This window comes from Mustela putorius, unplaced genomic scaffold (genome assembly GCF_011764305.1).
Source record: "Mustela putorius furo isolate JIRA1106 unplaced genomic scaffold, ASM1176430v1.1 tig00003909_pilon_pilon_pilon, whole genome shotgun sequence".
NCBI lineage: Eukaryota > Metazoa > Chordata > Mammalia > Carnivora > Mustelidae > Mustela > Mustela putorius.
In genome coordinates, this window is record NW_025422057.1 from 8,006,384 (window position 1) to 8,028,797 (window position 22,414).

The 22,414-nt window shown below is 54.0% G+C and overlaps 1 protein-coding gene across 1 annotated transcript in view; it reads right to left on the reverse strand.

Annotated features, from left to right (window-relative positions):
* The window catches only part of GPR26 (G protein-coupled receptor 26), a 33,060-nt gene extending 11,187 nt beyond the window's left edge, over positions 1-21,873 (reverse strand). Inside the window, exons 1-2 of the mRNA XM_004751886.3 lie at positions 21,132-21,873; positions 11,522-11,635 (exon numbers count right to left, since the gene is read on the reverse strand). Coding sequence (XP_004751943.3) covers positions 11,522-11,635; positions 21,132-21,799 — 782 coding nt within the window. The 5' untranslated portion in view covers positions 21,800-21,873. The remainder of the gene's footprint in view (positions 1-11,521; positions 11,636-21,131) is intronic.
* Between the last annotated feature and the right edge of the window lie 541 nt (positions 21,874-22,414).

A 22,414-nucleotide genomic window follows, 5' to 3' on the forward strand; every position in this document is an offset into this window, starting at 1 on the left:
CCTTCCCCTCTGGGAAAGGGGAGCTCCTGTTCTGATCAGTCTTACTCTCCGCCGGGGCAAGGTCACTGCGTGCTGAAAGGTTCCTGCCATGCTGTGCCTCTTTCCTCTTTACTGAAAGGGAAAAGCACATGGTGGACAAATGAACTCCCCGCTCCTGCCCCGGAAGGCTGACCCAAGTGCCCCGAGTTTAGGGATTCTTGGGCGTAGGTGTTCAGAATGTGATACTTTGTTTCCCTTTGTTGTGTCACCTGCTGTGGGTTGAACAGTCTCCCTGAAATTCATGTGTGGAAGTCCTAACCCCCAGGACCTCAGCGTGATCTTACTTGGAAGTAGGGTTATTACAAATGTCATCAGTTAGGATGGACTCAGCCTGGAGATGGGTGGCCCTAACCCAACATGACCAGTGTCCCTATCAAAGGGGTAAATTTGGCCACAGATGCACACATAGAGAAGGCCAGGCAGAGCCAAAGGCAGAGACTGGGGGATGCTTCCATAAACCAAGGAATGCCAAAGGCTGACAGCAGACCCCAGAAGCCAGGGGAGAGCCCTGGAACAAATTCTCCCTCATCCCCGGCTTCAGAAGGAGTCAACCTTGCCATCACCTCGATCTTGGACTTGCAGCCTCTGGAGCGGAGTCAATACACCTCTGTGGCTTCAGCCGCTCAGTTAGCGGTAGCTGGCTCCGACGGCTCTGGGGCACTAACACACACCCAGTGAGGAAGCCACTAGGGAGGCAGGGGTGGGTTAGGCAGGGCCAGTTGTCTGTGGCCGAAACAACACAGCAGAGCACCAAGTCCCTGCCCCGTTCCTACAGCCCTGTGTGCAGCGAGCCGGACAGAGCCCAGGGTTTGAAGCTGCGGCACTGGGCACTGAGTCGTCTTGGACCTCTGAAAAGCAGAGCTCCCTGCCCCCCATCCCTGACTTCCATCAGGCACCAAAGTGACTCTCCATGTATTTACTGCCTGGGATACGAACCAGGAAAACCTCTGCCAGCGGGCTCTACTCCGGGGAAAACGTTTATGCTTCTGCGCTCACAACACACACAAGCCTGCCCCTGCCCCCGACCGCCCTGACACAGCTCCCTGCTCAAACACCCTGCAGTGAGAGCCCGCACTCTGGGTCCGCAGGGCAGCCTGGAGAGAGGGGGAAAAGGGGCAGGAGCCTGCTTTCCTGCATTCCAGATGCTTCTGCAGCAGGTCCTTCAGGCAGGCCCTGCAAGTACCCGGGGGGGGGGGGGCGGGGGTGGTGGATCCAAACACTGCCAGCGTGGAGGGAGCCATGAAATGCTGCTGGCTGGGGTCTGCTCATAGATAGGGAGCAGAGCCCAGTAACAGATTCTCGTTCCCCAGGGTGACACACATGAGATGCCCGCAGATGCCCTCCCTGCATCTCACTGCACCCGTCCGAGGGGCCTGGCCCACCTCTGCGTCCCTGTGCCCTGTATTTGCTGCGGTGGGGGGAGCCACGCTCCTCTCTCTCGGCAGGAGGCCCTCAGATCAGGGTCACTGGCAGGTCCCTGTGCTGACTGTCACCGCAGAGGGCGGATGAGGCCGGGAAGCCCCCACCCCCTCGCCCTTCACCCCTAGGTCTCACCCTCACCCCGCAGCCTGGCGGTCCTGGTCCCCGGAGGGAGGATGGGGTACCTTTGCCAGAACTGCAAGACGTTCTCTGAAACTCCAGGGAGAGGGAGACCTGTGTCTCCATTCTGCTGGACAGTGGGAATCTTGAAGGAAACTAAATTCTGGGGTGAGGACAGGACCAGGAAGAGCAGCAGCTGCAGACCCAGTTCCCCTTTCAGGTCCCCCGGGGCTCAAGGCTTTGATGGCAGCTTCCCAAACATTGTTTCAACCCCCTGATAGAGGCCCTGTACAGAGGAGACACCACGGTGGTGATGTGCCACGCTCACACGGCCTGGGAAAATCCAGGATCAGAAGCCTGGGCTGTGGGCACCGGCGACCATGAGCCTGCCTGGCACCAGGATGCCCGTCCCAGCTCCTCGGCCCGGTTCCAGGGTCCAAAGACCTTCACCTCTCCTCCCCACGCTGCCATGCACACGCACGCATGTCCACACCACACACACACACACACACACACACTCACACTGTACACCCAAGGCAGCGTGGGCCACAGAACAGTCTTTGGGAAGACAGCCTGATGTCTTTCCAAGACTCCTGGAGAATGCATGTATTTGAAGACCTGTAAGTCATAAGCTGACACTTTATCTTTTCATGAGACATTAGAATGGAAGGCATTTTATTAAAATACTAACGCCGGACAACTTCCTGCACATTAAACCCCTCCGCCATCTACATAATTCCATGACTTTGAAAAGCCACAACAATGGTGCTGTCAGACCCACTAGCACTTCCAAGCCACACTCCGGTGATTTGGTACAACCGTAATTATTCGGAAGCATATGTCGCTGCAGAGATAATGGCCTTACACATGCTTCTAGACATGTGAATTTTAACTCAGAAAAATTTAATTAGCGCTTTTGGATGAGAATCTGTGTGAATCTTCAGACCCTGCTCAAATACTTGGAAAAAGTCAAATGTGACCCATGAGGGCTTTAACATGGGAGCCAGTGTGAATGTGATAGAAGGTAGTGACTCCCAGTAAGAGTGAAGGGAGAGATTTCTGAATGTTTTCCAGGGTCCTCTGACATGCCCCATGGTGCAGCACAAGTGGCTCCTTGGTTGGGACCGTCAGTGGAACCATCTTTCTGAAAAGTATTTGCTGCATAGTCCACACTGGCCAACCAATTCTACTGATGGGTCCAGCTGCCAGAGCTGATGGCCACTGGGCCCTACTCCAGGTCTACCCAAGCTGCTATCAGCCAAGTGGTCAGAGATGATCCCTACTACTTCTACCTGCCTTTATCTATAGGCGTCAGGGTGCTATGTCGGGGTTCACACTGAGATGCTTGGGCACAGGGAGTAGGCTGGGCCTCCACCCTGTAGATGGGCATGTCTATATTTCCAGTTGCCTGGTTCCTAGGCTTTGGAGATACAGCAAGGCTGCAAGGTTAAATTATGGCCGACAGGCTTGACACTGACCCTTAACCCTTAATTCTGCCAGTTGTTACTGCTGTGACCTTAGGTAACTCATCTCCCCTCTGAAGCTCTGCACATAGCTTGCAGGAGAGCTGTACTAGATGCAATCGGTGTGTACTGGTAACTCCTAGGTGCATTACAGGTGTCCAGTGATAGGTGACAGGTGCAGTTATCAAGACTTTGTGTTCTCTAAGAGGAGCTAGAGGATCTATCTGAAGACCTGAATGGTTCTTGACCCAAGAATGATGCTTTTCCAATCTAAGAAAGTTATCAGGCAGATAGGAAGAGTTGGGGACCCCTCTCCCAGCCAGCCAGATCTTCCTGCTCAACTCAAAAATGTGGCAGAGGTCATAGCAGAAGCCCGTTCTCCAACGTTCCAGTTCTGCCAGCTCCCAGCGTTCACCATGGCAGTCCAGATTGGGACCTGGCCCCTTGCACGCGCTCCTGTTTATAAGGCTGGAATGGAAGCAAGCGGCAAAACAGGCCAAGTGGATACTCAGCCGCTGCAGAGTGGGGACAAAGATTAGCTTCCCAGCTGGCAGCTCAGTGATGGGTTTAAGTGACACCTGGACAGCTGGTTCCCGGTCATCCCCCAAACAGCAGCTTTCTGGTTCTGAGTGGGTCACAGCACCCACTTCCTTCCGGGAGGAGAGCGGGAACCCCTGTGCTCTCAGGGGAGAAGCAGAGCAGTGCAGCGCAGGTGGGGGGGGGGGCGGCGTGCATGGGCTTTGGTTCCAGGCAGATCTGAGCTCGAGCCCTGGCTGGGCCAATGACTGGATGGGACAAGGCTAGAGCCTGTCTGAGCCTCAGTGTCCACATCTCAAAACGAGGATGTCACGTAGGCATCCCCGTGGCGCTGTTTGGGCGCAGAGGCGGGGCTCCAGAGGATCGTTTCGGGGCCGGAGCTGCTTCTTAGCTTTTTGTCTCTGAATTCCACAGCGCTGTCCCGTTGCTGCCGCGGTGGTCTTGACCGTCACTGCCGCACACGGGACCGAGGCAGGGAACAAGGAGCTGGTGCTGCACCCGGAGAGTCCCCGGGCCTGCTCCGTGGCTGTCCGAGGCTGGGCTCAGGTGCCCCGCTCCCTGTGCCTTGTGAGCCAACTGACCTTTGCAATTCCTTCCCTCTCTGTGCCTCAGTTCCCCCGTCTGCAGAGTGCAGTGCCCACGGCTTGCCCAGCCCACCCCTTGGGAGCACGGCAGGGTCCGGGAGGATAACATGAAAGTGCCCAGAAAGCACAGCTATGTCAGGTCCAGGCAACCCGGTGCCAGAACTTAACTCCTGGTTCCCACGGGCCAACCTCTGCCCAACATGCTGCCTCCTGATGGTCACCCTGGTGAAGCTGGGAGCCTTCCAAGCCTCAGGAAACTCACCCCTGGCACGGGGCACACCTGTCTCATATTCTGGTTGCTTCTTTAGGGCCCAGATGGTTGCTGAGCTCAATTCATTTAACCATCATCAACCAAGGTTGGAGAGACACAGATGCCTACTGCCCCCAGGAGAACCTGTATTGTGTGACCAAGAAGGCGACATCCTTCATTGTGGGCTCTGGAACTCTCCAGGGCCCACCCCTGCCCTTTTCCCAGGGTTTCTGCCTATCCCAGGGCAGGGTGGCTCTCCACAAGGTCTGCTGAGGGGCAGCTGGCTGGCCTGAGCCCAGGAGTACCTGTGTGATGGTTAAGGTCACGTGTCAGCTTCACTGGCCACAGGAGCCTAGATTAAACATTCTGGGTAAATCTGTAGGGGTGTTTCCAAATGTGCTCAGCCTTTGAATCAGTGGACTCAGTGAAGCAGATTTGCCCTCCCCAGCTGGGTGGGCGCCAGCCAATCCGCTGAGGCCTCTAACAGCACCAGAGTTCTTGCCTCCCTGGTGGGACATTTCATCTCAGCTTCTCCAGCCCTTGGGCCACGACTTAAACCTTCTGCTCTCCCAGGTGGCTGGGCCTTTGGATTCAAGCTGAGTCCCACACAGGCTTTCCAGAGTTTCCAGCTTCCAGAGGACAGACTGGGGGACTTCTCATGCTCTCTCTACTCTCTCTATCTATAGACCTATGTATCTGTCCTGCTTGTCTGTGTCTCTGCAGAATCCCAGTGCAACATGGTCATTTGACGAGGTGATCTACCCCCGTGGGTAAGAGAGTCTTGGGGAAGGGAGTCAGGGAGCCATGTCTGCACGCCAGACACTTGAATGCCACAGCCGCAGACGTGAGTGAGAAAGCAGGGAAGAGGCCGCCTCTGCAAAGACCCCTGGGGTGTTCCGAGAGTCTGAAGAGCGGGTAGACAGCCCGCTGAGGTTGGAAGCTCAGCTCCCACGGACTCAGTGCGAGACTGTAGGCAACTCAACGGCCCCTACAAGCCAGGCTTGTTTCTTCATCAGTGAAGTGAAGTGTGTGTGTGTGTGTGTGTGTGTGTGTGTGTGTGTGTGTCTGGGGCTGTAGTTCTCAAGACCACTCAGGATTCGAATCCCCTGGGAGATTTTAAAACCACCAATGCCAGGTGTCCCGCCTGGGTTGCTCATTTAACTGGTCCCGGGGGGGGGGAGGGTCTGGCTAGGGTTTGGGGATTTGAGCTTTCCAAGCAGAGCTAATCCAAAGCCAAGATGGCCAATAGCAGCCGATCAGGACGTGAAAACCACACAGCCTGTGCCTGCTCCCCTCAGGCAGGGGAGCCCTTCACCCCTGCTCCCCGCCTGGCTGCTCAGTACCTCCCAACAGGCGCTCAGCTGGACCCTGGCTGTGGCTTCGGCTTGGGCCATGAGGCCTAGCAACTCACGCTCCCTGGGTGAGACACCCAAGAAAGGACCTTCCGCTTCCATCCCGGAGCTCCAGGTTCTCCGTAAGAGTCACTTCCCGCAAGAGGTCAAATCCTCAGCTATGCTTCCAGAGCGGGGTCTGTCCTTAGCTTTTTCTGAGGTAGGAGCCCGAGGGTGCACGTGGAAACCAAGTCGAGGAGAGCAGGAGAATCAGTCACCCCAGACGCGACCTGCCTTCCAGGTTGGTGGCAATGGCCGGAGCCGAGCGCCGCGCCTGGCGTACCCGATGGGCTGACGCACTCGGTGGGAGGTGCCCGGCCGGGACTCTAAGCAGGACAGGAGAGGTGGCGGCAGGGTCTCTGGAGGTGAGTGTGAGAGCAAATCCTGCCCCACCCCACCCCATCTGGCGGTGTGGACGCCCCGGTCGTGGAAGTGTGGTTCTGCTGGGACCCGGGGCCCTGCCCAGCACACGGCCGGAGCCCACAGAACTCCCGTCTCCCTGGGGTGGGCCTGGGGCCGCCCATCACCAAGCACGGTGCACCTCATCAACATCTCTTCTCCCCCAGTCGCAGGAGGGGTGTGGACAGAGCAGGTGGTGCCAAGAGGGGTCTAATTTCAGTCTAATTTCGGTCTGATTTCACTCACTAGGTGTCAGCCTCAAACTTCCTTCCTTGCCGCCCTTGTTGGGGCGCCGCCTCTGTCCCCCCATTCAGGCTGTCCAAGAGCCCCCGCCTGGTGCACCTGACGTGGGGGAGGCAGACAGTGAGTTGGCCACTCCATGTGCGCTCCCCGGTAAACTCTGACATCGAGCAGGACACTGGACAGGGAAGGAAGTGAGGCGGAGAGCCCTCATCACTCTTGCAACTCAGCAGGAACAGGGGTCCCAGGGGAGTGAAGGACAGATGATATGAGCAGCTAGAGGTCAAGGGCAAGAGGGTGCTGGCAGGAAGGGCATCAGCACACCTCATACCCCAGACCTCTCTGACTACAGACCAGCACTGTTAATTAGGAAGAACAGGGAAGCCACAGGTGTAGCAAGACAGGTGAAATTAATTTTAATCGTATAGTTTATTTAATCCAAGATATCACCATTCCCTGTGGAATCAATATAAAAAGTATGTGTGAGGGATGCCTGGGTGGTTCAGCTGGTTAAGCGACTGCCTTCAGCTCAGGTCATGACCCTGGAGTCCTGGGATCGAGTCCCATATCAGGCTCCCTGCTCAGCAGGGAGTCTGCTTCTCCCTCTGACCCTCCCATTTCTCATGCTCATTCTCTCTCTCACACTTTCTCTATCAAATAAATAAATAAAATCTTTTAAAAAGGGCGCCTGGGTGGCTCAGTGGGTTAAGCCGCTGCCTTCGGCTCAGGTCATGATCTCAGGGTCCTGGGATCGAGTCCCGCATCGGGCTCTCTGCTCAGCAGGGAGCCTGCTTCCTCCTCTCTCTCTCTGCCTACTTGTAATCTCTCTCTGTCAAATAAATAAATAAAATCTTTAAAAAAAAAAAAATCTTTTAAAAAAAGAAATAAAATTTAAAAAGTGTATGTGTGTACACACACACACACATATATAGTCATGCTAAGCCACAGAAACCCAATGTGCATTTTATACCTACAGTGTTTCAAATCAGACAGGCCATGTTCAAGAGCTCTAAATAAACCCATGATTGGTGAACCCCACACAGGGCTCTAAATCTGGCTCATGCTGTCCCTTCTGCTTGGATCGTCCCTCTAGCATAGTCAAACCCACTTCACAAGGCTGGTCCAGAAAGCTTCAGGCAGGAGAGCTCGCTCCTGCCTCAGAACCACTGGACCCTGTCCCTATCGGATGACATGACACAGTGTTCTGTCTGGGTGCGAGGGCCATATCTATGAGGTCAGTGTCCCCGCAGACTGGGTCTCCTGCAGGACCTCACCAACCCAGGCCTCGTCTGCAGGGTCTTTTTCATGCTTTGCACAGACGGTAATGGAGAAATGTGTGCTGAAATGAAACGAGGGTATGTTTGCATATTTTGTGAGGTTTGCTTAGAATGGTTCTTTTGTTCACACAAGAAACCCAAGACAGGAGCCTGATGGCTGATGGCAGTCAGAGAAGGAAAGTCTCCTCAATAAAGGGTGTTGGGAAAACTGGATGGTCATATGCAAAAGAATGAAGCTGAACCACTTTCTTACACCGCCCACAAAAATAAACTCAAAATGGATCACAGACCTAAATGTCAGACCTGAAGCCATGAAACTTCTAAAAGAAAACATAGGCAGTAATTCCTCTGACATCAGCCGTAAAAACACTTTTCTAGATCTATCTCCTCAGGCAAGGGAAACAAAAGCAAAATTAAACTATTGGAACTACACCAAAGTAAAAAGCTTCTGCACAGCGTAGGAAACCATCAACAAAGTGACAAGGCAACCTACGGAATGGGAGAAGATATTCGTAAATGACATATCCGAAAAGGGGTTCATCTTCAAAATATGTAAAGAACTTATGCAACTCAACACAAAAAGAACAAATAGTCCAATTGAAAGATGGGCAGAGAACCTGAATAGGCATTTCTCCAAAGAAGATGGACAGATGGGCCACAGACACACCAGAAGATGCTCGACATCACTCATCACCAGGGAAATACAAATCAAAACCCCAGTGAGATAACACCCCACACCAGTCAGAACAGCCAGAATTAAAACCACAGGAAGTAACGAGTGCCCGCGAGGATGTGGAGTAACGGGACCCCTCGTGCTCCATCGGTGGGAATGCAAATTTGTACGGCCGGGATGGAAAACAGTGTGGAGGTTCCTCAAAAAATTAAAACTAGAATTACTGTGTGATCCAGTAATTGCACTACTGGGGATATATCCCAAAGAAAATGAAAACACTAATCTGGAAAGCTATATGAACACTTCTGTTTATAGCAGCATTATTTATAATGCCGAGATACGGAAGCAGCCCAAGGGTCCACTGACGGATGATGAATGGATACAGATGTGGTTTCTCTCTACACACACACAGCGGAATATTACTGAGCAGAATGAAATCTCATCATTAGCAACAACATGGTTGTAGCAAGAGCGTATAATGCTAAGTGAAACAAGTCAGAGAGGGGAAGACAAATACCATATGATTTCACTCGTATGTGGAATTGAAGAAACAAGACAAAAGGAGACACAAAGAAAGAAACACAACAACAACAAAAACCAGACTCTTAAATACAGAGAACAAAGTGGTGGTTGTGAGTCGGGAGCACTGGGTGGGGGATGGGTGAAATAAAGGGGATCAAGACTACACTTGTCTCCATGAGCCCTGAGTAATGCATAGAATTGTTCAATCACTACATTATACACCTGAAACTAATAGCATGCTGTATGTTGATTTTATTTAAAAAAAATTAAAATTTACCACCACCACCGCTCCCCCCAAAAAGAAAGTCAAGACAGGAGCTGGGTGAGCAGTGGTGGCGGGGTTTCACCAGAGCCGTATTTGTGTGTATGAGGTTTGTTGGGCATAGCTTTTTCTCCCTAGTAAGTTGCCATTCATCCCCTTAACAGAGGAGCAGTTCAGTGAGTATTTTTAAAAACCCCAAATGCATCAAATCCATTTGGAGGAACATATTGCATTGTGAATCTACCATCAATTTTACTGAAACATTATTTTCTGGGCACCATTAGAGGAACCAAGCTATAATCAGAAAAAAAAAAAGGAAAATTTTGTTGGGAAATGAGATTAAGCCAGAGAAAAATCCAATAGTTTAAATCTGGAGCCACATTACCTCTTCTCCACTGAGGGTTCAAGTTCCCATCATCAGACCCACAGGTCCCCTTTCCGGTGGGATCTAAGAGGAGAGCCGTCTGCCTGCCCTCCCCACCCACTGTCTCTTTCCTCGCTGGATTTATTCCCCTCACTGCACACACCAGCCTGTCCAAGTAGGAGGGAGGGCCAACCACAGACGTCATCCATGCCAGGCCTGTGCTGCCCATGATCTCCATGCTCAAAGTCTTTCAGTCCTCAAAATAAGCCTAAGTGGCAGGCACTGCTCATTTTGATGGGAGACGGAGGCTCAGAGAGGTGGCATCACTGGCCCAGGGTCACACAGCAGGAAGAAGTGTTGCTGTGGTTTGAACCGACATGGCCACGTTCCAGAGCCCATGCTGGTCACCACCCTGCGGCCCTGCCCTTGGACAGCCCTTGGACTTGCCTCGGCCTAGGCTTCGTGTCCCCTGGAAAACCTGATCTCTGTGAGCTTTAGCGTCCTGCCTGGATGTGGCACATCTAGACCAAGTGTTCTCCCCAGGGGTGATGCTGATCCCCGGGGCAGTGTCTGAAGACATTTCTAGCTGTGAACACTGGGGTGCAGCAGGGAAGTAGTGGTGAGACATAGGTAGAAGAAACAGGGCTGCTAACAGGTTCCAATGCACAGAGCAGCCCCACCACAAAAGGGATCCCATGCAAAATGTCAGTAGTGGGGAGGTCTAGTCAACAGTTCGAGAAGGAGGAGCCAACAGCTCTGTTATGCCCACCTCAGACCTACCCAGAGACCAGCAGACCCTCCCAGGTCCTACACACAAAGTGAGATTTCCCCCAGAGGAAGCAGCTGTGAAGAGACAGTAGAAGACACTCCAAGAGGAGCAAAGATGGGGATGCCATGGGGGAGCAGAGCCCCTAGCGGAGGGGGGACAGATGTTCTCCTGGGCCAAAGAGCGGGTGGAACTCCAGGAAACAGATGTCAGCTCAGGGTAAGGATGAATGGGAGGAACAGGGAGCTCTGGCTACAGTGGGCTCCTCCTCCCAGAGCATGCGAGCTCACCGGAGGGGACAGGGGGCAGGGGGTCCCTTCCCCTCGCCAGCTGCAGATGCTGTGGGATGCTGGGATGCTGGGATGCTGGGCTGTGTCTGCTTTCATTCTCTCTCTCTCACACACACACACACACACGCACCGCACACTTGCACACCCTATGCATATCTACATTCCAGGCTCAACATCCCCTTCCTAATAAGACATCAAAGTCCCTTTTTATTATCAACTTCCCAAATAGTGAAGCTATTCTGGAAACAGGGTTGTGGTTTTTCTTCCCCTCCAGTGTGTAAGACTGATGGGATGATACTTTTCTGTCTGGTTAAAGCATAAGAGAGAAATCCGGCACCTAGAGCAGCCTGGCTTTTGGAATGCAGGGCCCTGTGGCCAGCAAGCTGCGCCTCGGAGCACGAGGCTGGTGGACGGGAGTGCAGGGGGCCAGCTCACAGCGCCTGCACCGTGGGAGGTCCCCAGAGTGCCTGGATAAGCAGGTCCCTCCAGATGCGCTGGGACCGTGCTCCCCACCCCCTGTGCTGACGACATGTGCTGCCTGCTGTTGACCGGGGTGTCCAGGTGGAGGATGCCTGGGGGGCGGGGCCACACTGTGTTCAGGGGAAGGTAGGAATCCAACGAAGCCAAGATGTCTTCCTCTGTCCATTCTCCCCTTTCCTTTCCTTTCCTTTCGGGGCTCTTGGGGCTACAGGGTTAGGTGGCGTGGTCTGGGAATCAAGGGGGAGATTCTTTTCCATCCCTTCTGGTTCTGAAGGCTGAAACGAAAAAGCCTGTGCCCTCCTTCTCACCAAACCTGTCACGCTCACTGTCACCTCCGACGCACCACCCTCTGAAACATGTGTCCAACAGAGAGGCCGGTGACTGCTCCAGGTCACAGGGGCCCTGCTTTGTTCCCCAAAGCCCCAGTCCCGCCGGTCAGGCTTACCTGGTGATCACGTAGGGTGCGAAGCATACGAGGAAGGTCCCTATGAAGGTGCTGATCTTCTTGGTGGCGCGCTGACGCCTCCTTTTCTGCTCCTCCAGACAGCGCTCCCGCACACTGCACGGGAGAGAGGGGAAGAGCACTTGTTATTAATGGACACCGGCAGGGCCTTGAGTGCAGGGGCTCAGGAAGGGGCCAGAGAGACCTGAGGTCAAGTCCCGGCCATAGGTGTGTGACCTCGGACATGTCATGACCTTGGACACATGCATGACATCTCTAAGCCTCAAGGTCATCATCTGTGAAATGTGCATTGTAATAAAATGCCGTCAAGGGCTCTTTGGAGAATTAAATGCAAAAAGCACAGAGACATATGAAATGCCTTCAATGCATAAAACACATAAAGCAATTAACATGATGCCCAAGTGCAAAGAAATATCAATTCTCATTATGACTACTTGTGAAATTCACTGATCACCTTCCCTAAGCCAGCGCCAGAGTCTACGTTCTCTGAGTAGTTTCTCTCATTCTTATCTTTACTGATATTTACTGATATTCAGGTGTGTTTGACCTGCCTCGTGGGTTTTACTGGCCCTGGTTTTACAGTGAAGATTAAGAGTTCAGGTTTGCTCAGCTGATAAATGGAGACAGGACTGGAACCCTTGTCTGGGTTTCTCAAAGCTGGTCCTTTATATCCGGGCTGACCTGGACCTTTCCTTTCCTCTATGCTTTCGGTCCTGGGTCTTCCGTCCCAAAGCCTCAGCCCTGCCTGGAGTTATAGACACTACCTTAGGGGGTCACAGGGAGAAGTCACTTATTTCCTTCAGGGACCAAGCTCAGTGAAGCTAAGATACTAAGACTCTGGGAAGTTGGGGACACAGCTCTGAGGATGGAATCAGGAGCTTGCTGCCTAAGCTTCTAACCACACCCTGGTCCTGACTCCACCGGCTCCAGGGATGTCCGAGAACAGACATCTCATGTCAACTGAGAGAAGTGGTCTGTGCAACCCGTTTCCTGTAGCCACAGAGTAGTTCTTGAGCACCAGCGAGCTGTCCGTTATCGCCATCAGAGAGCCCAAGGGCCAGTCTGGTTCTATTCCATGAGATTCCATGTGAGCAGGCGTTTCTACTATTTATTTTATTTTTATTTTTTTAAAGGTTTTATTTATTTATTTGACAGAGAGAGTGAGAGAGCATAAGCAAGGGGAACAGCAGAGGGAGAGGGAGAAGCAGGCTCCCCCCTGAGCAGGGAGCCTGATGCGGGACTCAATCCCAGGACTCTGAGATATGACCTGCCTGGAGCTAGGGACGCTGCCTTAGGGGGTCACAGGGAGAAGTCTGAAGGCGGACGCTTAACGCACAAGGCCACCCAGACACCTTATCTACTGTTTATTTGCATTTGTATTTATTTGTATTTATTTAATATAATTTAATTTTTTAAATGTCCCCCCTCGGAAAAAAAATTTTTTTTTATTATGTTTTGTTAGTCATCCCACAGCACGTCATTCGTCTTTGATGCCATGTTCCATGATTCATTGTCTGCGTATAACACCCAGAGCTCCACGCAACCCGTGCCCTCCTCAACACCTGTCACCGGGCCGACCCCTCCCCCCACCCCTCCCCCCACCCCTCCCCTCTGAAACCCTCAGTTTGTTTCCCGGAGTCCAAAGACTACTGTTGATTTTTTAAATAAATCACATCACTCCACAAATGAACAAGGAGGAAGACCGCAGACAGAGCTGCCCAGGAAGTGGAGATAATCTGGCTGAATTAGGCCCTGGCTGTAGAGCCCCTGCTCCAGCATTAAGCCAGTTTGTACAGGGAAAGCAAGGAGCAGAGGGAAGTACTTAAGGCAGGACCACAAGCAGCCTGAATGCCAGTGCGACCTCCCCCTTCCTTCCACAAGGACCATCGTTTTAACACTGGATTGAAACTCTCCATCACCGTATTTCCAATCTCAGAAGGACAATTCCACGTTAGCCTGGACAGAAGGCCCCTGAAATTCTTGTAGGACTTTAGCCCCTGCCTTGGAATGTAGAGTTGGGAACTGGAGTTTGGTTTGGTACAAATAGGCTTCACAGTGGCTGAAGAAGTATTACTATTAAATCACGTTACTAATTAATTTCTAATAACTAATCATAATAACAGTCCACATCCCATTTTAGATGCCTTGATGGAGGTTCATGTGCATTGGTTATCTGATGCTCACAACGTCTCCATACACTGAGGACTGATACAACTATTATCTTTTTTTCTTTTTTTTCAGATAAGCAGATGAGGCATAGAGGGGTTAAGTAACTTGCTCAAGATCACACAGCTGGTGAGTAGTGGTGATAGGATGACCAACTTGCCCTGGGGAGCCAGGACTGTCCTGATTTTAGCATGGAAAGTCTTGCATCCTGGATGCTTTGCATGGAACCCCCTCCACCCAGAGCAAACGAGGACACTGGGTCTCCCCAGGTGATGGCAGGATATGAACCCAGGCCATGTGATGGCAGGATATGAACCCAGGCCATCTGACTCTGGAGGCTTGAGCTCGTCTTCCAACTGGTGGACGTCTACACCAACCCCGTGGGAGGCAGCAGGGCATCATTTTATCCAGAAAACCTGAAGAATACAGCCGCTGGGGCAGGAGGACTGGGGGACTTCAGCTGAGGTCATCCAGCAAGACTCAGTCTTAATCTTGTGGCTCCCCATTATACTTGGGTCTCTGCAGAGTCTTCTACCAACGTCCTCTGGCTCTTCTAACATGTGCACAATATGGGTGGGTGTGGAGAGAAGGCACAGGGCCCCACCCAGAGGGTCTGGGTGCCTTGAGGAGACTGATTCATCTTGGTCTGCCTGAGACTGTCCTGGTTTTAAAACCCGAAGTCCTGCGTCCTCAGAGAGCACCGTCGGTACTCGGCAAACCAGGACAATGGTCACCCGAGCGTGCAGTGGGTTTGGTATCTTCCCCATAACACCGGCACTTTTGTCTTAATATTGAACTATTTCCCCCAAACATTCATGCAATTGACTTGAGAATTGCTGGAGATTTGGGACACGAGCTGGGTCATCATGTGCACTCACCCATGAAGGCGTACAGCATTCTAGGCTTCCCCTAAAAATTCTAAAAAAAAAAAATTCTAGGCATCCCCTAAACCATGAGCACCACCACTGATGTCGGCACTGGGGCAGGCCTTCCTCCCATCTGTGACCTTGACGATATTGTCCCTTTCTCAGATGCTTCAGAATAACCCCAGTGAATGAAAGAGCTCTGAGAGAGATGTCCTAGTCCCAGCTCTGCCCTCATTGCTGTGTGGCCCCGGGGAAGTCACTAAACCTCTCTGAATCTGGTTCCTCATTTATCCAAGGGGAATTTCATGATAGCTGTAATTAGAGCTACCATTTAGCAGGCACAGAAATGACTCAACAGCTAGCAAGGTCTTGAGGAGTGAGAAGCTCCCTCCGGCACCCCCAAGAGGGACTATACTCACTGCTGAGGGGCTGAGGACCCAGTTGTCTCCCCTATACCTGGAGCACCCAATAGTCCTTCCTTAATGACATGAGGAACACTTAAAAACAGATATTGGTAAAAGCTTTAGAGGTCTTTGGAAAGATAAACATATTGCAGTGACCTCAAAGGAAGAAAATTGGATACTGTCCAGGCTAGAAGGACCAACGTCACCACTGGACACTGTCAAAACCTATGGGAAATAATTCTCTCTGTTCTTGCAAAGCTTTGTCCAGCAGAAAACATCACATCACTAGCACTCCCCAGATACGTTATTTCTGTGGGTGCCTGTGGTTCAGACCTCAGCATCTGACATCCAGAAAACACCTGATCACTCTATGTGGTGTGAAGTGATGAACCCTTAAAAAAAGTCTCAGAAAATTAAGTCTCAATCATTTTTTTAAAGTGACCCCCTCAAAAAGAGATGATGGGAGAAACCTGTTCTGAAACAGATTTTTTTTTTTTTTTTGAGTGAGCCTTAGAGTTCTTGAGCGACCGGACAATGAAAGGCTGTGAAAGCTTCCACTAACCCCTGGAGTCCTTTCTTGTGAATAGTGTGGTAGAAAGCATGTGGCCCCAGAGCCTGGTGTCTGGGTTCCAATCCAGGCTTCACCACTTAATTGCTGTGTGGTCTTAGGCAAGTTACCCAACCTCTCTGTTCATCAGCCTCCTCATCTCAGAGTACCTACCTCCTAGGGTCTTACTGAGATTAACATCCAAAAAGTACCTAGGACAGTGTATGACTCAGTAAACCTTCAGTAACCATAATTATTATCTATTCGGCTGTTCCAGCATCCTCTGGAACTCCAAAACCACAGGATTCCCACCCACCACAAAAGTTTTCTTTCTGCCCTGTACATGTAGGAGAGACAGACAGAAAGACAGAAAGACAGAAAGAGCTGCAACCAGAGACCGTGCCAGAGGAGGTCTGAGCTGACTTCTGACTCCAGTGCTAACCCCGTGACACTCTCTGGCCTCCAGCAACCCAGTGGAAACTGTCTCAATGGCCCCTGGCCTACCACAGGTGTCCAAGGTGGACGCCATGTCTGGGTCACATCCACATGGGTCTAGTCATTCCTCTTTTCTGAGACACACTGCCTAGACGCCACTGCCTAGACCTCACATAGTCATGCACAGTACGGGAAACCCCTCATCCACCTAGCCCAGCTCACAGATGGAGAAAATGAGGCTCTGAGAAGAGAGAACTCACCGCTCTTCCGAGAGTGAGATGCTGGCCGAGCTAGCCCCCAGTTACTGAGTGCCGGTCTGGCGCTCCTGGTCAGGAAGCACATGGATGCTTCCCTGAACTCCTGCAAGAGGAGGGCGTCTTCCCCGCCCAGAGCTCCCTGGATTTCCAGGTAAGGCCAGGGCAGATGGCAGGAGGAGGCCAACGCAGCCGTGCAACCTTCTTGCTTATCATTATTGTGAAGCACGGTATGAGAGCAGCTTGCCTGTACCCAGAACAACAGAATAAAACCACCCTCTACTTGCTCTCATTTTTTCCCCACCATAGCTTTGCAAAACGGAGCTCCTTGAAGTCTTATAGCCCTGGGAGTTGCTGTTTTATTTATTTGCAGATGAGGACACAGGGGGACAGCCACGTTTGTGCTGTCCCCAGGGTCCCACAGTGAGCTTAGGACAGAGCCAGGACTCCTGGCTCCTGGTTTTCCCCCAAATCCCACTGCCCTCTCTAGGACCACAGAGAAAAGCAAGCTGCATCCAACTGCACAGATGCATTCTCCAGATATTGCACAGGGGTAGCAGCTGGAGTCCTCAGGCTTATAGGCTGACTCTGGAATGCAGGGGTGAGGGTCTCCCAATTTACTGGCCAGAAACGTCCTCCCAAAGTATAAGCTGATGCATCAGCCTGGGGCTTCCCGAGAACTGCCACAGGACACAGCTTCCTTGTGATAAAGAGATGCGCTTTCCAGCACCATGACATGTGGGGCCAAAGAGATGTTCCCCAGTGGACACCAATAAATGGCAGAATGAACAGAGAAGGCCAGAAATATCTGAAGTGAGTAAATGAGGCAATCACAGCCAAAACCATCTAGTCCCAGACACTGCCGTGCCCAGCACAATGGTCTGGGCCCTGAATGGTCCCCAGATGACCGCAATCGGTCTTGAGCGCATGCTCCAAGTACTCCCAGGGTAATCCAGATTGTTTTCTGTCTTTTAAAATAACAAAACAAAAGGCAAGGGAACAGGCTGACGGATGGTAAAGCAGACCTTGAGTCTGGGGTCAGGATGTTAGTGTGAAAAGTCGTGTCCTCAGATCTCACAAGAGGGGGCCCTGTCCTGGGTCCTGAACAGTGAGGGGACTACGTCCCTCTCCATGAAATGAAGACTTCATGTGCCCACCCAGAGCCCATACCATCCATTCCAGATCAAGCTCCAAGTATCCGGAACACTGAATTCCCTGCCCAGATGCCGTGATCCTGCTTCCAGGACGTGAGCAGGCATCCTCCCCAGGCCCATCCTCCTGGGGGTGACAATGCCACAGGTGTACTTGGCTTGGAACCTGAGGGGTGGAGGCTCCTCGGGGTGCTGGGGAGAGCCGGGGTGGAGAGCAGAGGCAGGGGCTGTGTGCTTGGAGCTGGCTCAGCTCTCCCCACCACGGACGAGGCTGAACTCCAAGGAGCCCGAGAATTCTAAATTTGAACCCAGCCTTGCAGAGTGTTATAAATGTATGCTTGTCAAGGTAGGAGGATAGAACAGATTTCATTTAACAGTTTGTAAGCTTAATTTAGAACTTCTAAATATTTATATAAATGGTTTGTGAGCCTCTATTTGCACTTTTGTCCCGTCTAGAAATCTCAGGGGCAGAACTGGGCACAAGTTTTGGCTCAAGCCACATCCTGGATCTCTTAAATTAGGCAAATGACCTTGGCCTCCTTCCCTGGGTCTCCCAATTTCCTCACCTGTAGGACCAAGGGCACAGTGAGTGTATCTCCTGGGTCCTTCCAACTCCTACACCAAAGCTTGGACGCCCTCCAGGGTTGGCCCTTTAGCCAGCACTCTGCAGACGGCCATCACAGGGATGAGTGTACTTCACCGTCCCGTGGGGAAGCCCCTGACCCAATCCAGGTGAGCAGTGACCCTCAGCTGGACTGGGGGAGCAGGGATGCCACGTCGGAGCCCCAGCACCCGCCTTAGGTCCCACTTCGGGTGAAAGCCCACGTCTCTGGCAACGGTGGGGAGAGGACCTGCCATCACTCGTCCGGAGCTGTGGTTTGGGAAAATAGAACCGAGCAAGCTGAGCGGTCGGAGGGCCAGCTGGGTAATAAATATCAGGAATTCCTAATTGCTTTACGAATGTCACAACTTGAAAAACCACCACAGGAGGACAGGAGCGGGGAACGTCTCTCAGGACAGACTAAACTGAAAACACAGGGTCTTTTGGCAGCGTCGCAACAAAGCAGTCCAGCCTGCCACTCACAGCGTTAAACACTCTGTGGGAAGAGCAGGCCCCATCAGGGAGCTTTCTGACAAACGTCACCCTGGGCCTCAGGGAACTCAAAACAGGTCCCTCCTAATTAAGTCCCAGGAGGCCATAGTGTGGTGGCTGTCAACGAAAACTTCCAGGGAGCCAAGACTCCCCCCGCTGCCCCAGCTGTCCACATAAGGAAGCCTGGCTTCTGCTCATCCCCAGAGGCCCCTGGCGGTCAGCACCAAACCCGCCCAGGAGGCTTGTTTGATCTTTCCGGAACCTTCATGCCTAGAGCTTGAGTGTTCGAGGGGCAGCCCTTCTCTGTCAGACAGAGCTGGCTCTGTGGTTTCTCTGTGCAGAGAAAGAGTTCGGAGAAGCCAGGAAAGAAGCTGCAGATCAGCTGCAAGGAAGCTGGAGCCCTCCTGTGTGGCCCGTCTCCCACACTCTCACTCTGGGGACCCGTCTCCACACTGACGACATGTGGGCGTCACTGAAGGGGCAGTCCTCTCCCATCTGCCTGCTATTCCATAACCTCAGGCTGGCCCTTGGCCAGTGGGGCCTGTCTGAACTGGCCGAGGGCCATTCTTCCCCAGAAGCCCTTCCTCTTCCCAGCGCAGACTAGTGCTATCCCTTGGCCCGGCAGGACCCCATGGCACTGGGTGTCGGGGCTCCAGAAAGCATCCCAGGCCTTCGAAGAGGTCAAGGCTCGCCCAGAGGGAAATAGAAGGAGCATGCCGACCTGGAGTCAGTGACAGATTCGCAAGAGTGGAGATGGGCCCATATCCCAAAGGGGCTAAAAAGGAGCCATGGCTCCTCCTGTTCTGGAACTTGGAAGGGCAGCAGGAATGGGATTTGTACTGGTTTGAGTAAGAAGGGATTCCTATCCTGGCTCAATGCCTTCTCTGCTTAGACTCACGGTGGGAGGGCCCGGGATAGGAGTCGTTCCAGTGTCAGTTGTTCAACAGCACTCCCTCAGCTTCTGAAACAGCCCCAGTCACGTCCTAGGGATGGACCTTCCGGAGTGAGGTCCTCCCGCCCCGGGAGAGGGCAAGGGGACGAGCTCAGCAACTGTGGCTGGGGGAGATTTCCCGGAGCGACACTGAACCACGACACATGCCGTGAGTCAGCCCAGGCCACTGTGGTCAGTGTGCATGCGTGTCACCGGTGACAGGCGCACGTGCGGCCACCGGTCTGTTAGATATGCAGTTTACACACGAGCATGTGCAACTGTGTGCGTGTGGCTCATACATTCACAGGCACGGATTCACAGGCCCTGGGGTCTTTGTGCTCTCGATCATTCTGGTGTGAATACTGCACGTGATTCCATTGGGAAGACTCTGTGGCTGGAAGCTTTGGCCCAGCCCGGAAGGAGGAAGGGCCATCCTGAGGCGAAACAACGCCCACGCACATGCACGCCCTTGCCTGTGCAGACGCAGTGGAGTTTAAGGTTCTCCTTTCTATTGCTCGTGGGCAGAAACAGCTCACATAGAAGGAGCCCTTGCTCCAACAGACGCCTGCGGTCTGCACCCCTCAGCCACGAGCTTGCATCTCCTTTGGGGGGGGGCATTCATACCCCAAAGACCCAACTCCCTCACTGCCCCCAGCTGCCCCCCTTAGGAGCGCTCTATCTACCTCACTTTCTGCGCCATCTGGAAGCCAAAGCCCCCTGATTTAGGGTCCTGGGTGACAGAAGGGAAGCCTTCCCTTCCCAGGGGATGAAGAGATATAAAACAGCAAAGTCCTCAGAAACACCACCGGCTGTTCCCTTCCTTGGGGTTCTATTCTCATAAGGGAAGCCAAGTGAGCTCAGGACACCTCAGCTAAGAGTTTCCTCCTTCCTTCCCTGAGATGCTTCAAGGGATGGCAGGACTTCCTAACGGGTAGCTGCCCCTGAAGTGCCCCCGTCGCCCGACCTGACTTTCTGAGACAGTGGCCAGTTGAGGGGGAAGGCGGTGTGGACAGGTTTTTCCCAGGAGCCTTGTGGGTGACACTCTCCCTCTGCAGGGGTCTCTGGTCTCCAAGTCTGGGAGACACGGGACAGTGCTGTTTGCAAGAGCAGTGCTCCAGTTCCCTCAGAGCCCTTCAGATGCTCCTTTAAGGATCCACACAGGAAGGTACAGCCCGAGGACTCACACGCGCGCACACACACAGAGAATCTGGAGACAGAGGCAGCACCAGACACCAGAGGAAGGGAAGACCCAGAAGAGCAGCACGCTCCTATCTGGAGAGCTTTTGAGGGGCTCCCCCAGCATCTAAGCCACAGTCTCAGGGCCTGATTAGAACCTCTTAATGAGCTCAAACAGTGAACACAGATCCCTGCCTTCCCGCCAGGCTGTTAACAGTGAAATCCACAAACATCTCAAAGAAACATCCATCCAACAAAGTTCTGACTCTTTGTACCCGGAGACTTCAAAACACGTACATACTGTGTCACCCACGTTTTTGGTGGCCCTGCTTTGTGGTTTTCTAAGCACCTGCCTCGAGACCGAGACAGGCTGCCCTGGTCCCTCCCCACAACCTGAGTTTTCCAAAGAAAAGAAGGGAGGCTCCGGGGCAAAGGGGCCGCACGCTGGGAGTCATGGGGTGGGGGGAGGACACAAGGACCCCCTCCCTTCCACCAAGAGCCCTCCCCCCCACCAAGAGCCCTCCCAGCCGCGGCCCTCCCCCTGCGCCCCTGCCCCTGCGCCCCCTCACCTGGGGTGGATGTCCACAAGCAGCACGAGCGTCTGCATGGTGATCACGTCGATGCGCTTGCAGTGGAAGCGAGCCACCTTGAGCACCTTGAGGTACGTGCAGCAGAGCACGACGAAGGACAGCAGGAAGCTGAGCGCGTGGAAGGCGCCCGTGAAGACGGCGAAGCGCAGGCGCTCGTCCGGCCGCCGGCTGCACAGCGTGCACGACGCGTACAGCTGGTGGAAGCCGAGCCAGGACAGGGCGAGCGCGGCGGCGGGGAAGGCGAGCGCGTGCAGCCACGTGTAGGCCACCATGAGCGCGGCGTCGCGGAGGCGCATCTTGGCGCGGTAGCTCAGCGGGAAGACCACGGCCACCCAGCGGTCGATGCTGAGCGCCGCCATGCTGAGCATGGAGTTGGTGGCCAGGAAGGTGTCGAGGAAGGCGGCCAGGCGGCACAGGCGGTCCCCGGCGGGCTGCCGCTGCGCCACGACGCCGGCCAGCGTGAGCGGCATGTTGAGCACGGTGCACAGCAGGTTGCCGCACGTGAGGTTGAGGGTGAAGAGCGCCGGCGCCTGGCGGCGGATGTCGGCGCTGTGCAGCAGGCACAGCAGCACCAGCGCGTTGGACAGCAGCGAGACGCCCATCGTGCCCACCAGCAGCCCCGCCAGGCCCGCGTCCCACGAGTTCATGGTGCGCGCCCGCCGCGGCGCTCAGGGCCCGCCACCCGGCGCCGCCATGGCGCCCCCGCCGCCGCCGCCGCCGCCGCCCCGCGCCCCCCCGGCCCCCGCCGCCATGGGCCGCCGCCCCCCCCCCGCGCCCGCGCCCGCGCCCCGGAGCTGGCTGCCCGGCGCCCGCCCGCGGCCGGCTCGGCCTCCGCTCCCCGCGGCCCTCACCCCATCCCTCCAGCCGCGCTCTGCCTCCGCCGCCGCCGCGCCCGCCGGCTCCCCGGCTCGCTCTCGCTCTCGGTCGTCCTGCCCGCTCCCCGCGCGCTCTCCCTTTCCGCTCTCCCCTCCACTTTCTCGCTCGCTCCCGCCCGCGGCCGCTCCCGCTCCCTCCCGCTCTCTCCTGGCTGCGCTTCTCTTCCCTCTCTCCCACTGCTGTTCTCTCCGTCTGTCTCTCCCACCCCCAATTCTCTCCTCCCCTCCGCTTCTTCCCCCTCCTCTTCACTCCCTCTCCGGAATCCGGCTGCTTCTATCGCAGAAATCCCCGCCGGGGCGCGCACTCTCTCTCACACGCCGAGAGAACCGGCCTGACGGCTCCGGTGCGGGGTGATTGGCTCCTTGCAGCTCCCCCGCCCCTCCAGC